Source organism: Uloborus diversus, chromosome 8 (genome assembly GCF_026930045.1).
Source record: "Uloborus diversus isolate 005 chromosome 8, Udiv.v.3.1, whole genome shotgun sequence".
NCBI classification, from domain to species: domain Eukaryota; kingdom Metazoa; phylum Arthropoda; class Arachnida; order Araneae; family Uloboridae; genus Uloborus; species Uloborus diversus.
The window spans coordinates 35713265-35726578 of NC_072738.1; the positions used below are offsets into that span (position 1 = coordinate 35713265).

Below are 13314 nucleotides of genomic sequence, written 5' to 3' on the forward strand. Positions count from 1 at the left end.
ATTTTAACCGGTGATACCGGTCACTCATCGAACACAACCAAATAAAAAAAATTATTTTTCTTGTTAAAACTGGAAAATCGATGAATAGGCAAAAGTTCAATCATTAAATCCTTTAAAAGTAGATTAATATGGTTTTTATCTGATTTGAAAATTTTGTTTTCAACATCCAATTTCTTTTACCAATTTTGGCAACTACAATTTCGTAACGAAATCTTTAAAATTTGTTTTGGTATTTGGCAACGTATTATAGTATTGTTTCTGATGTAGTAAAAATTGGTCTTACTGTTAGGCGAAAATGGTGAGTTTCATACTCTTTTATTGTACAATCCATATTAATCATTCTTGAAAAAATAACTTGGTAATGAATTAATAAGATTTTATAACTAATATGTATCTGCTGCTAAGTAAGTACTTGTTATTTTATGTCTTTTTTCCCCTGAATAAATGTCAGCGAGGCATAAATTATTTATGCCTGGAAGTAGCATGTTAATGTTTGTAAAATATATATTCTTTTTGCTATTCTCTTCTGAAAGCTTATATATCATAATATTTCGCCAATATTGACTAATTTTTTGCGCTGTCCAAAAACTTTTCCAAGGATTCAATTGATAGGTCATTGAACATCTATATTGTGATTCATTCGCGTTATCATATGTAAAAGTATTTTCAATAATGCGTACTCTTGTTTTCATTTTATGTTTAGGCTAGGGGCCCGAAGAAGCATTTGAAAAGACTTAACGCACCGAAATCATGGATGTTGGACAAATTAGGTGGAGTATTTGTAAGTGATGTTTAAATTATCAAATTAAAATTAGCTTTTACTGGAAAGCATGCGTATGTTTTGTTATTATTAGCTTGCTATGTTTGTAGTCCATATTAATGGGATTGTACTAGAAATTCATCTTGTTTATGAATGTGTTGATAGGCTCCACGACCCAGTACTGGGCCCCACAAACTGAGGGAATCTTTACCTCTTATCATAATGTTAAGGAACAGACTAAAATATGCATTGACGAATGCAGAAGTAACCAAGATAGTTATGCAGAGACTGATAAAAGTTGATGGAAAAGTAAGAACTGACAGCAACTACCCAGCTGGTTTCATGGGTAAATACATTAATTATAGTATTTAATGTTCTTAAGCATTTTTGTATAAATGTCTCAGATATATATATATATGTATACATATATATATTTATGAATTTTATAATTAAGTTTAAATGATTTGCCATCTGTTTGAACTGATTCTAATTTCCTGTTCAGTTACCTGAATTTTTATTTCTTCATTAATGCACATCAAATATCTATTAGATAATTAGCCATTGCTGTGATGATTAAGTTACCTATATTGTTTGATAACTCCTGATATAAGATGAATCTGATGTGGCTAAACATATGCATAGCATATTAGGTACAATTTGCTTTGGCAAAAAGTTATTACTACTTCAAAATTACTGCCTTCAAGAATACATGATTAAAAGTAGTGACGTACCGAGTAGCACTTTGGCCGAGTACTGAGTTAGAATTATGTTTTAAGAAATACCACTGACACACACTTGACGAATTATCTCATTGGAATAGTAGTATAAACCAAATAGTTTAAAATAAAATTCCAGCTGAAATTTAATTATGCATTATTTAAAAGATTTTGTTTAAGTCAATTTTACGAACAAGTTATTAGTAAAAATAAACAAATGCATAAAAGGTAGGATTAATCAAGTTGGAATTAAAACAAATCATATCAAACTATACTTCTAGTCCAGCAAACTTAAATAATTTTTAAAAGCAAATGAAACAACGTTAATAGCACAAATGTGAAGGAACACTGCAGACAGGTGTTTCTATATTACAAGGAACTTCTTTTTCCGTGCATAAAATGTGAGCTGATGAATGTAAAAAAAATCAGATATTTGTCGGATGTCTTTAAATACGTAAGCTCACATTTTGTGCATTGGTAAAAGCATTCCTTGTAATGCCAAAATATGTTCCTGCACATTTGCTTTCAATGTTTTATTTTTTAAGAAAAGGTATTTTTATGCTTCTTATAAATAATTTTGGAAGTGGCAAAAATCCATTTAATAATATAAACATTTCGTATTTTCTGTACTTACCTTTTTTGCCCCATTTTTAATAAATAAGTTTTATCAACTTTGTGGCATTAAAATATAAGATTTACTCCCTTGAAGCATAATAACAAACTTCATTATTCTCAAATTTTGAATTTTACTTGTAAATTTGAATTGTAAATGATTGTGGTATATTATATGCTTGTACTTTTTTATTAATTGTAAGATCTGCTTTGAACAATATTCAATTTTTTACAGCTACTCGGTATTGGCCAAGTACCTTGGTGGTCATTCCAAGCTCGTCTACTTGCAAGATCTAGATTTTCACTCACGTGAGCGGTTGTGATGTAGAAATGTCGCAAAGTAGTATTCAAATCTACTCAAACTTAGCTTGCGTCTAGGTTCGAGTAGATTAGAATACTACTTTGCAACATTTCTACCTCACAACCACTCACGTGAGCGAAAATCTCGATCTCGCAAGCTGATGAGCTTGGAATGACCTCCCTGATCAAAATTTGGCCGAGTACCAGGTAGTTACCGAGTTCTCGGTAGATGTCTAATTAAAAGCAAAAGGCCTTCGAAGCCTTTTTCTTAGAGACGTACCAATTGCTTCAAGTTGATAATTTATTCATGATGATGCCCGTTATGAATGCATGTGATTATAATTTGGTTTCCCTTGGCTGTCTGATTTTATACATTAACATACCTGCCAACTCTACTGGATTTTCCGGGAGACTCCCGGATTTTTGACATTTCTCCCGGTCTCCCCGATTTTTATTGAAAATCTCCCGGTTTTTATTAATCTCTAAAAAAAAATCCTTCCATTTAGGGATTTTCTTGAAAATGAAAACACCAAACCCCTTTAAAATAAATTTTTACATCATTTTAGCGCTTTTACTCCATGGTTTGAAAGTTTCCCACTCAATTTCAAATCTGGCAACATCAGTTCTTGTTTACATTTGCGATCTCGCTTCGCGCACTCATGGCTAAGCCTATGTTGCTTAATTACAACATTTCTTCCTGTACACAAAACGACCGCTATTATCGGGCACTTTGCGGCCGAAAAAAGTAGATTAAATCTTGTTGAAGACCTGAAAAAAACCTGTCTATGATTGAATTTTTACAGATAATTGAAATTCTTTTTTTCCCTAAATAACTTTTCATTGAAAAAGTATTACTTTAACTTTTATTCTTCCATTTAATAATTTCATTAATTAAACTCTGTATATGACTCAAGGAACTTGCATATGATTGTACTTTAAGAGATGGTATAACTTTGATATACCCCCCCCCCCCCCCCAAAAAAAAAAAAACGCGCAAAATCTGGCACTCCCTACGGACTTTTTAGGGTTGCTGTTTCTTATTTTTGTGTTGCCCATTTAGGTTTTTTCAGCTTTTAGGTTTTTGCTGTTGCCAAATTTAGTATTTTCTTGTATTTTGTACCATAAGTGAGAAAAAAAGTGGCCAAATTTCCGATTTGGGGGGAGTATATCAAAGTAGTTCCTAAGAGATAATAAAAAATCCCCATTTTCCCCTCAATAACATGGAAAAAAGCGATATTGCGCTACATTGAAAAAATCTACTGGATTTTTTTCTTTGGATGTTGGCAGGTATGCATTAAGTAATATTAACTTAAAATGAGTTTGGATTTTTTATGTTTAATAAAATCTGCTGTATGATGACTAAGAGAATTTTTGAAAACTAATGATTGTCAAACTTCCTTGGATGTCTGATAAGCAGTTTTTCATATGAAATTGTTGAACTCAGAGTAGCTGCAAATAAATTTTTCATGACTTAAACAACTTTAATCAGGGTTGGGAATACCTGGGTTTTTTCAATAAAACTCAACTAAAGATTTTTTTTTTATATGAGGTTTTTTGTCTTTTTTAAGGAGAAGGTGGGGGCATTTGTAGCATATAGTAGTGTAAACATTTGTTAACTGATCAATGAATTTCCTTGAATCTGCGATATAGGCTTATAATATATATTCTTTTCTTGTTGATTAGGATTTGCCATTTAATTATTGCAAGGTCATTCCATAGTACTTAGTGTTGTGTATTTCAGCCAACTCACTAAAAATAAATGATAATTTTCGATAGTTTTAAACCTTGATTTCCAATTCCCAGTTTGAAAAGAAAAACAAATTTGACTTTTGAAAAGTTGTCCATTACGTAACAAAGTTTGTTTACATTATATGTTTGTTTTTTGTCATTGCTGGTACTTACATGATGATGTTCTTATATGAGTGTAGGTGATTAAAACCTAGTTTCCCTTGGCTGTCTGAAAGTACAAAATGTTTTTTATGCACTGTTATATGATGATGAAACATTTTTTTTTATGAGAATTTATGATTGTCCAACTTCCTTGGATGTCTGACTGGCAGTTTTTTTACCTTGAGTGTTTTAAATATGCAAAATCATCAGGTTATCAAATTTTATGTGTAATATGTATAGGATCAGAAACTTTCTAGTGTTAAGAAATGCAAATATAAAAGAGCCAGATGTAGTGCTTTATATACACTATGTTGAGTCGAAAATTGAAACATTAAATAGATGGTTTAATTTTATTTTTGCTTCAACTGTGTCAGTAGAAAAAATGATGCGTTAATCATAGTCCTTTAAAATGTTTAAAAACTCTTTTACAAGCTATTTTTGTGTTTTTGCATTTGCCAAAGGAATAGTTTCAATTATTTTCAATACCATACATGTAGCATTTCTAATATGATTTAACATGTTGTAGAAAAGTATATAGATATTGATACTAAGGGGTAGCCCATCTTCCGGGGAGAGATTCTGCCCCCCCCCCCCCCCCCCCCCTTCAAAAAATCCTGGACAGATCCCTGGTTATTGCTGGAAATTTTCATAGATACTTGTATGATGACATTCATTTCTGAGTTGAGATGATTAAAACCTAGTTTCCCTTGGCTATCTGACAGTACAACTTTCTTTGGCATTTAAAAATAATTTTTCAAACTACTAGCTCTTATTTATGTGACTGATCATCGAAGCCATGGTCTCTTTCTTGAGGTCCTTGGTCAAGCATCAGCCTATATTAAGGTCTTTCAATCTGGTCGCATGCTACTTTTTCTGAGTTTCATGCATTACCCATGGAAGGTATAAGAGAATCTAAAAGATTGGATTATCAGAGTTGTTGATTTTTTAAGAGAAGCATTTCAGCCATAATGATAGAAACAAATGCACAAGTACCATAAGTGTTTTTCTTTCTGCCATAACCTTTTTACTTTTAATATTGCTTTGCGTTCACCCAAAAGTAGTCCTTTTTATTTTCACGTGTAGTTATTAGTGTTGCCGATATTTTCCCTTAAGATTTTCAAATAAAGGTCTCTTTTATTAAAAAAAACTATCTCCGACTCATTTCAGCCGTTATTAACTTCCTAATTTTTTTTTTTTTTTTTTTTTTTTTTGATACAGATGTCATTACCATCGAAAAAACTGGTGAATTTTTCCGATTATTGTATGACGTAAAAGGAAGATTTATTTTGCATAGGATAACAGCGGAAGAAGCTAAGGTAAGTGCCATGTGGTGTGGGGTTTGTAAATGATAAGGCTTGTGTATGAATGCTTGATATATTGATTGCTAACTATTTGTAATGAAGCAGTAAGTAGTTTGATATTATTTTAATGGTTATATTTTCCGGTTAACAGTACAAATTGTGCCGTGTGAAACGTGTGCAAGTTGGACCAAAAGGAATTCCATTCTTGGTTACACATGAAGGCCGCACCATTAGGTATCCAGACCCTCAAATTAAAGTACACGATACTATCCAGTTAGATATTGCTACAGGCAAAATTATGGATTTCATAAAGTTTGACATTGGTGAGTAAACTCTTCTTACAAATGAAAGTATTTCATTTTTTTATTCTTCCCATGACTAAGATATTCGTAATCTTATATAATCAGTGTTCACTGACTGGTTTTTTATGTATCAGTGTTCACTCATTTGTAATTCTGCTTTCTCATACAATAAACAGAATTAGTTTGTCCAGAATTGAGTGGAAACCCTGTTATTTTTTGCGTGTCAGTGATCTTCATGGCTTATGTCTAATCTGCTGGATTTAACTTTATCTCTGCAGTAAAAATTAAGCCGAAATCAATTCTTTATTTTGGTCGCATGAGTCTTTTGTAAGATTTGTGCATAAATATTCAGACACAAATTTAAATTGTCGTGCATTATTCAAATTACAGTCAACCTTCGTTTATCGCGGTTAATTTGTCCCAGACTTTACCAAAATAACTGAATTTCTGCGAAGTAGGATTCTGTATGTATTTTTCTAAATAAAGAGTATAAAACTAATGTACTGCAATTTAAATAGGTTTTTATAATAGAGCCCCCTAGACATGAAACAGCACTCTTAGCCATCATAACATTTGCATTACTTAATATATTGCGCAAAATATGAGAAAATTAGATATGTTAGACGTAATAGATATCGCATTGTTAATTATTGAGAAATAAACCACACACACATGCTGTTCTTACACACTACAACTAGTCTGAAAAAACCTCAACTTGTTCGATAATGAATCAATTGCCCTTTAGTGACCGTAAGAGCCCCCGTTCTTCCTATACATTTACGTATACAACTTAAAGAGCTAAACATTTTTTAACACCATTTACAGATGTATTTATCCCCTAGTAATAATACAGTGATTTATACTTTCCAGTTAGTGCTTAACAGTTCAAATGAGATAGCGATTCCCCGATTTTATACCTCCACTCCCTCAACTAGACCCTCTCAGACCTTACTTAAAAGCTTACCTTACTTAAAAGACATATACTTTGTTATTCTTTTGTAGAAAAAGTTTACACAAGTGCGTAAAAAAGGCTAATTACTATATTTGAAAAAAAAAACTAGAAAAACCGCAATGTAGTGAGCCTTGAAGCGCGAAGTAGCAAGGGACGACTGTATTGTGAATAAGTGCTAAAATCCTAATTATTTGCATTGCTCACTGAGGAACTACAACTGTTAATAGTAAAAATGCATGGTGATTTATGACACTCTCGATTGGATATCGCCAAAACTTGCGAAGTATTGTATTGTGCTACGCCAGCTATGTTTGTTTGCGCAGTTTCTTGGCAGTGGCGTCACGACCTGCAGAGTTAACAGCTGGGTTTGCCACAATGGGCACATTTTTTGCGAGATACACAATTATTCTTTTTAATTTCAAATTTAAAAGAAATAGTGTATTTTGACTGAATTTTGCTTTCAACTGGAGTTGAAAGATATGTTAACGCAGGGTTGTAATAGTTTCGAACAGTGGTGGTTTCAACCATGGATAAAACCGGCTTGAATAAAATCAGTTTTGGCCATTGGATGGGGATATAGAGAATATTAGAATTTTAAATCAAAATAAATGAGCACATAATTAAACATCATGAAACATCAATCCTTTAATCTCATTATTCATTATTTAAAAAGAGCCCTGTGGAGTCTCAATTTTTATATTATGATACTCAGGGAGCTATTCCAAAATATTTTGTAAGCTGCCAGACCAATTGCATGGGCCAAACATCCCGCCAGACACAGTTAAAAAACTGCCAGACGCGTCCCATGGGCACTAATGGCTGCCAGTGGCGCGACCCTACTTAGTCTCAATTTTTATATTATGATACTCAGGAAACTATTCCAATGCATTTTGTAAGCAGCCAGACCGATCGCACGGGCCAAGCATCCCGCCGGACAGTTAAAACGTCGCTGTGAGTACGAGCGCACGAAAAATCAGCACTCGGAAAATATGTGAAGTTTTCACTATTTTTGCGTACATTCAGTACCCAGTACCTGAAATTTGGCCCTCGGTCTAAGTTAGCAGGCATAACTGGGGGACCTGATGAAAAAACGTTAAATGTGGAGTAAACGAAAATTCAGGAGACGTAAAATTGTGGTTTCACTGCAATCCTATTTCTTATTTTTTTACTAGGTTTTCTGCTTTAATAATATTGCTTTTTGAAAGCAGACGATATTTTTCAGTGCTTAAGCTCAAAAATAATAGCGTCGCGCTCGTTTTCAGAGCGATGTTGTCTGGCGGGATGTTTGGCCCATGCAATTGGTCTGTCTGCTTTCAAAAGGTTTTGGAACAGTTCCCCGAGTATCATAATATAAAAATTGAGACTTAGAAAATAAGTAAGGTTGCGCCACTGGTAGTGATGTTAAATGCCCGGGTTTTTATTTTTAACCATAAGCAAAACAATAAATTTTTACCCCAAAATTGTATTTTGACCACAAATTTAAAGAATTATTGTGTTGGATATGCCTAATCAATGTTGATAGCGAATTTTAAAGTTTTGAGTAAAACGCATTTAAAGACAACATCCTAGGAAGGCTTTCATTGAATTTTTTTTCTAAATCATTCTTTTAATTAAAAAAATTGTAATTAAATTTTTATATTTTTAATGTTTCATTCTACGGTTTATGTTTTAAAAAGAAAATCATCACCTTTTGATACCACCTAAATTGTTTTGCAAAATGCACAATTACTAGAGGATTTACCCTGCCTTCGAATAAATACCCAAAACAATATTTACCTTCCCATCCTACATCACTAATTTCGTGTATTAAAAATAGTTTGAATAAATTTTCATGCAGTACTGGGGAGCAAATACAAATGAGCAAGGCAACAGAAAGCAATATTTTGACTTTTTTTTTACTTATTAATATGAAAATTTTCTATATTTGCCACGTTATCACTTAAACAGCAATAAAATACGTTTATTTTTCCAAACAGCCCTCATGCTTTTTTAGTTTTGGATATGACTAACCTAGATTGATTTTGAAGTTCTGAAGTTCGTCATTGAATTGCTTATACTTCTCCAATTATGACATTGAAAAGAATGATTCTTTGGTTCACAATATGTTTCTTTCATAATTTCATCAAGTCTTCAATAAAAAATACTATAAACTGTGTAATACATATGTATCAGTTTTACCAATTATTTCATATTTAGATTTTAAAGAAAAAATCCCATTCACTTTCTGCATATTTATTTTTTTGGAAAATACCCAGTTTTTGGGTATTTACCTAGTCCACATCACTAGCCACTGGCAACCATTAGTGCCCATGGGACGTGTGGCCGTTTGGTAGGTTTTTTTTAAACTGATGTCTGAGGGGATGTTTGGCCCATGCGATTGGTCTGGCAGCTTACAAAATGTTTTGAAATAGCTCCCTGAGTATCATTATATAAAAATTGAGACTTACTTAATAACTAATTATTAAATAATTTAGGTTAGCACTGTTTTTTCGTACATTCAGTACCCAGTACCTGCAAATTGGCCCTCGGTTTAAGTTAATAATTACGCGTACGTTCAAAGTATGTGCTGACTCTTGTCCTACACATTTTGTTACTTAGAAATAAGTTAGGTCTGGCGGCCCTGGGCTCTCTGTCTATCAGCTTATTTCTCCATTTTCATGAAAAGTTACAGCTGCGTATAAGTAGATTTTGGCAGTAGGTCTGGTAAATGAAATTCAGTATTTGAAAGAAAACACCAATTGATGTGGTTTGATGCAATTTGATCCATCCTCCTTAAAGTGCCAATCAGCAGTTGTTTTCCCATTTCAAGTACAAAAAATGTTTAATAAAGTGATGTTCATGTAGTGTGGTATAAAGTACCAAGATATGATTTGTGTTGTATTTGTCTTCCTGCAGGAAATTTAGTTATGGTAACTGGTGGTCATAACTTGGGAAGAGTTGGAACAATAACATCTCGGGAACGGCATCCTGGATCATTTGATATTGTCCATGTTAAAGATTCTCAAGGTCACAGCTTTGCTACAAGGTAATGTTAATCTTTTCAATTAATTGGTGTAAATATATGATTGTTTTGTCTTTGCCCGTGATGAACATTTTACCTACATTGTTTGAATGTTTATGATATAAAAAAAGTTCTGAGGTGGCATGTCTTGGATGAATTTTCATGTTAATTATATTTTGGATAAGAATTTATAGCCAGTGATGAATAATTTACCTACATTGTTTGACTGTTTATGATATTAAAAATATTCTGAATGGCATGATTTGGTGAATTTTCAAGTGGATTATGTTTTGAGTTTAAGATGAGTTTCTAGCCAATGATGAATAATTTACCTACATTGTTTGATTATCTATGATATGACATGATCCCTGAAATGGCATTTGTGCTTTATTTTAATGTCAGTTTAATTGGTATATGAAGACAAACAATATTTACTAGTCTCGACATTGTCAACTTTGTTTCAGTTAATGCATTTCTGTTTTAAAATTAAAAGTTGTTCCCAATTCTAATAATGATGAAAGAACTTTCAGTTTGCATACATAAGAAAAGTAAAGGTGAAGTTTGCCTTTTTAATATTTTACAAGGTGTAACTCTTATTTATAATTAAGACTTTTGAGGGGGGGGGGGTATTCTTTACCTCTAATATATTACAAGAGCTTATAAAGTTATTTGCCTTCATAAATTACTATGACTAGAAACATTGCAATGATGACATGCCACAAAAATGAAGTATAATGATTTTCAAACTTCCTTGGATGTCTGAAGCATGTTTTGGTGAACATAACTGTATTCCACTGTGAGTCTTTTTTTTTTTTATTATTATTCTTTAGTACTGTTGCTTCATGATGAAATACAATCATGTTTGAGAACTAATGATATTTAAACTTCCTTGGATGTCTGACAAGCAATTCATATGTAATTAAAATCTGCTGAGGGGCATATTAATTGTTGTCATTTAAATTCTTACTTTGCTGAATGAGCATAGTATAATAAGCTATTTAAAAATTTGTATGCACGTTTACATTGAGCATTGGGAGAGGAGTCGGTTTTTAAAAAGGATTGAGTGGGAAGTTTGCAAGATACAGTATTCCTACATTTGATGACCGGAGAGGCTACGTACCCTCCAGTCTGAGCTTCAACTAAGTTTTAGTTTGTCTGCAATTTTCAGTGAAAAGTTGTTGTTTCCTAAGTATTGCTTTAACTTAAAAAACAATCTGCTATGTGATGACTACTATATGTTTTTTGAGAACTTATGATTATCACACTTCCTTGGATGTCTGAAAAGCAGATTAACGCGTGCAGTCAATGCGAAATGTTCGGGTTTCATTTGTAATATTTGAAAAGTAGATTAACTTTAGTTCTACTGTTTTTTGTCTTAACTGGAATGACAACTAGATACTTGCATGATGACATTCATTTATGAGTACAGGTGATTAAAACCTAGATTCCCTTGGCTGTCTGACAGTAAAACTTGCCTTAAATTGTTTCTTACTAGCTGTTAAATAAATGGCTGATCATCGAAGCCTAGGTCAATTTCTTAAGATTCTTGGGTCAAATATCAGCCAATATAAAAGTCTTTCAATATGGTCGCATGCTACTTTTCCTGAGTTTCATGCATTACCCATGGAAGGTATAGAAGAATCTGAAGAATTAGGGCTATCAAGGTTTGTCATGTGTTCAAACCTTTCGATTTAAAAATGTAATAATGGTTTTTGTTGATAATTTTTTTAAGTAAAGATCATTTAGGGCCATAATGATGAAAACAAGTACACGAGTAGTACTGTGAGTGTTACGATTAGTCTTTCTGACATGGCTTTTTACATTGCATATCAATTTGCATTCATATTAAAGTGATCCTTTGTGTTAATCAAACAAAATGTTTGAGGGTGCTACATAACTAGTGATTTGCCCTGTGTATGGCTGGTCATCGAAGCCATGGTCTTTCTTGGGACTCTTGGTCAAATATCAGCCTATAATAAAGTCTTTCAATTTGGTCGCATGCTACTTATCCTGAGTTTCATGCATTACCCGTGGAAGATACACAAGTATCTAGAAAATTGGATTTGCCGTGAGGATAGTAAAGCTATGGTTTAGAAAATATTTCTGCTCTATATATAGTGAAGATTAATTTCAGCCGTAATGATGAAAACAAATGCATGAATTACCATGAATGTTACGATTAGTCTTTCTGACATTGCTTTGCTTCCAACTTTATCATAGATTAATTCATTTTCATAATATGCTGAAGTAATAATGTCATTCATTTTTATGTTTTATATGCTTTTCTGAAATACTATAGAGATTAGGCTTGCCACAGCTGTACAAGTGATGAAAGCTTTATTATGAATGAAGAACTGATTACTATTATACGCTATTCTGATTTCATACATGGTGTATCAATGCTCAAAGTATTTATATAAGATAATTTCTTGTGTTCTTTACATATTATGTCAATTCCTGTCAGATGAGTATTTTTTCTGTTTTCATTTAGTTTTATCTAATGTGATGTAAAGCTGCTTGCAGTGGTAGTTCTCACAGATCTTGTGGTTTACTTCCAGTTTTAAAATTTGGTATACCTTATATTGCGCATTACAGCTAAAATTTTCACAAGATGATGATAGCATTAAGTATGACAACAACTGATTACTATTATACGCTATTCTGATTATATTAATGTTGCATCTGTGTCAGCAAACTACTGCAGGCAGGGGTTGAGATATTGATTTGACAGAAGCTTCTTCTGTAAGGAAGCTAGCACCTTGAGAATATAAAAAAAAAATATTAATACTGTTCCATACTTCATTTTCCTTCGTCTGTCAAGTAATTTGAATACTACATTTTTGTTTACATATCACACTTAAATCTATCTAAAATAAAACTTTGATGAATTGGCATGTCTTTCTTTGATAAATCATGGAGTTGACGCTTTTAAGATTTTAAGTGTGTTTACTATTTCTTGATAAATGATCAGCTGTTATTTCAGTCTTTTCTGTTTGTGTCATCACATTCAGAAGCTTATTTTTTTATCTCTTTTCAGGTTAAATTATGTTTTTGTTATTGGCAAGAGCAACAAACCTTTCATTTCATTACCAAGAGGAAAAGGAGTGAAACTTTCAGTTGCAGAAGAGAGGGACAGGCGTCTGGCCGCAAAATCACAACATTAATGAAATTTAATAAATATGAGAAAAGAACATTTTAGTGGTTTTGACTTTATTGTAACAACACTATTTTTGCTTAAGATGATCGACCCTACTTCAAAGGGTTTGAATGCAGTTCAGAAATAAACATTAACTAAAGTGAGATGATTTGTTATACCAAGATGGAGATCGCTATGGTATATTTATAATTTTCCCAATTAGCTGTCTGAATATATTGAAGGGACATTTGCTTTCAGTTAACTTACCTAGGTTACTTAGACCTAAATTTATGGTTTAAAACCGATCTATCCCTACCACCACCACCGATAAGGTAGAATTTTGA

The 13314-nt window shown here is 32.5% G+C and overlaps 1 protein-coding gene across 1 annotated transcript; it reads left to right on the top strand.

Annotated features, from left to right (window-relative positions):
* The first annotated feature begins 220 nt into the window (after positions 1-220).
* Positions 221-13027, top strand: LOC129228300 (40S ribosomal protein S4). The gene is made up of 7 exons (XM_054862976.1): positions 221-298; positions 704-781; positions 926-1106; positions 5497-5594; positions 5731-5902; positions 9729-9858; positions 12872-13027. The coding sequence occupies exons 1-7, from the start codon at positions 296-298 to the stop codon at positions 12996-12998; spliced, it is 789 nt and encodes a 262-aa protein (XP_054718951.1). The 5' UTR covers positions 221-295; the 3' UTR covers positions 12999-13027.
* The last annotated feature ends 287 nt before the right edge of the window (positions 13028-13314 follow it).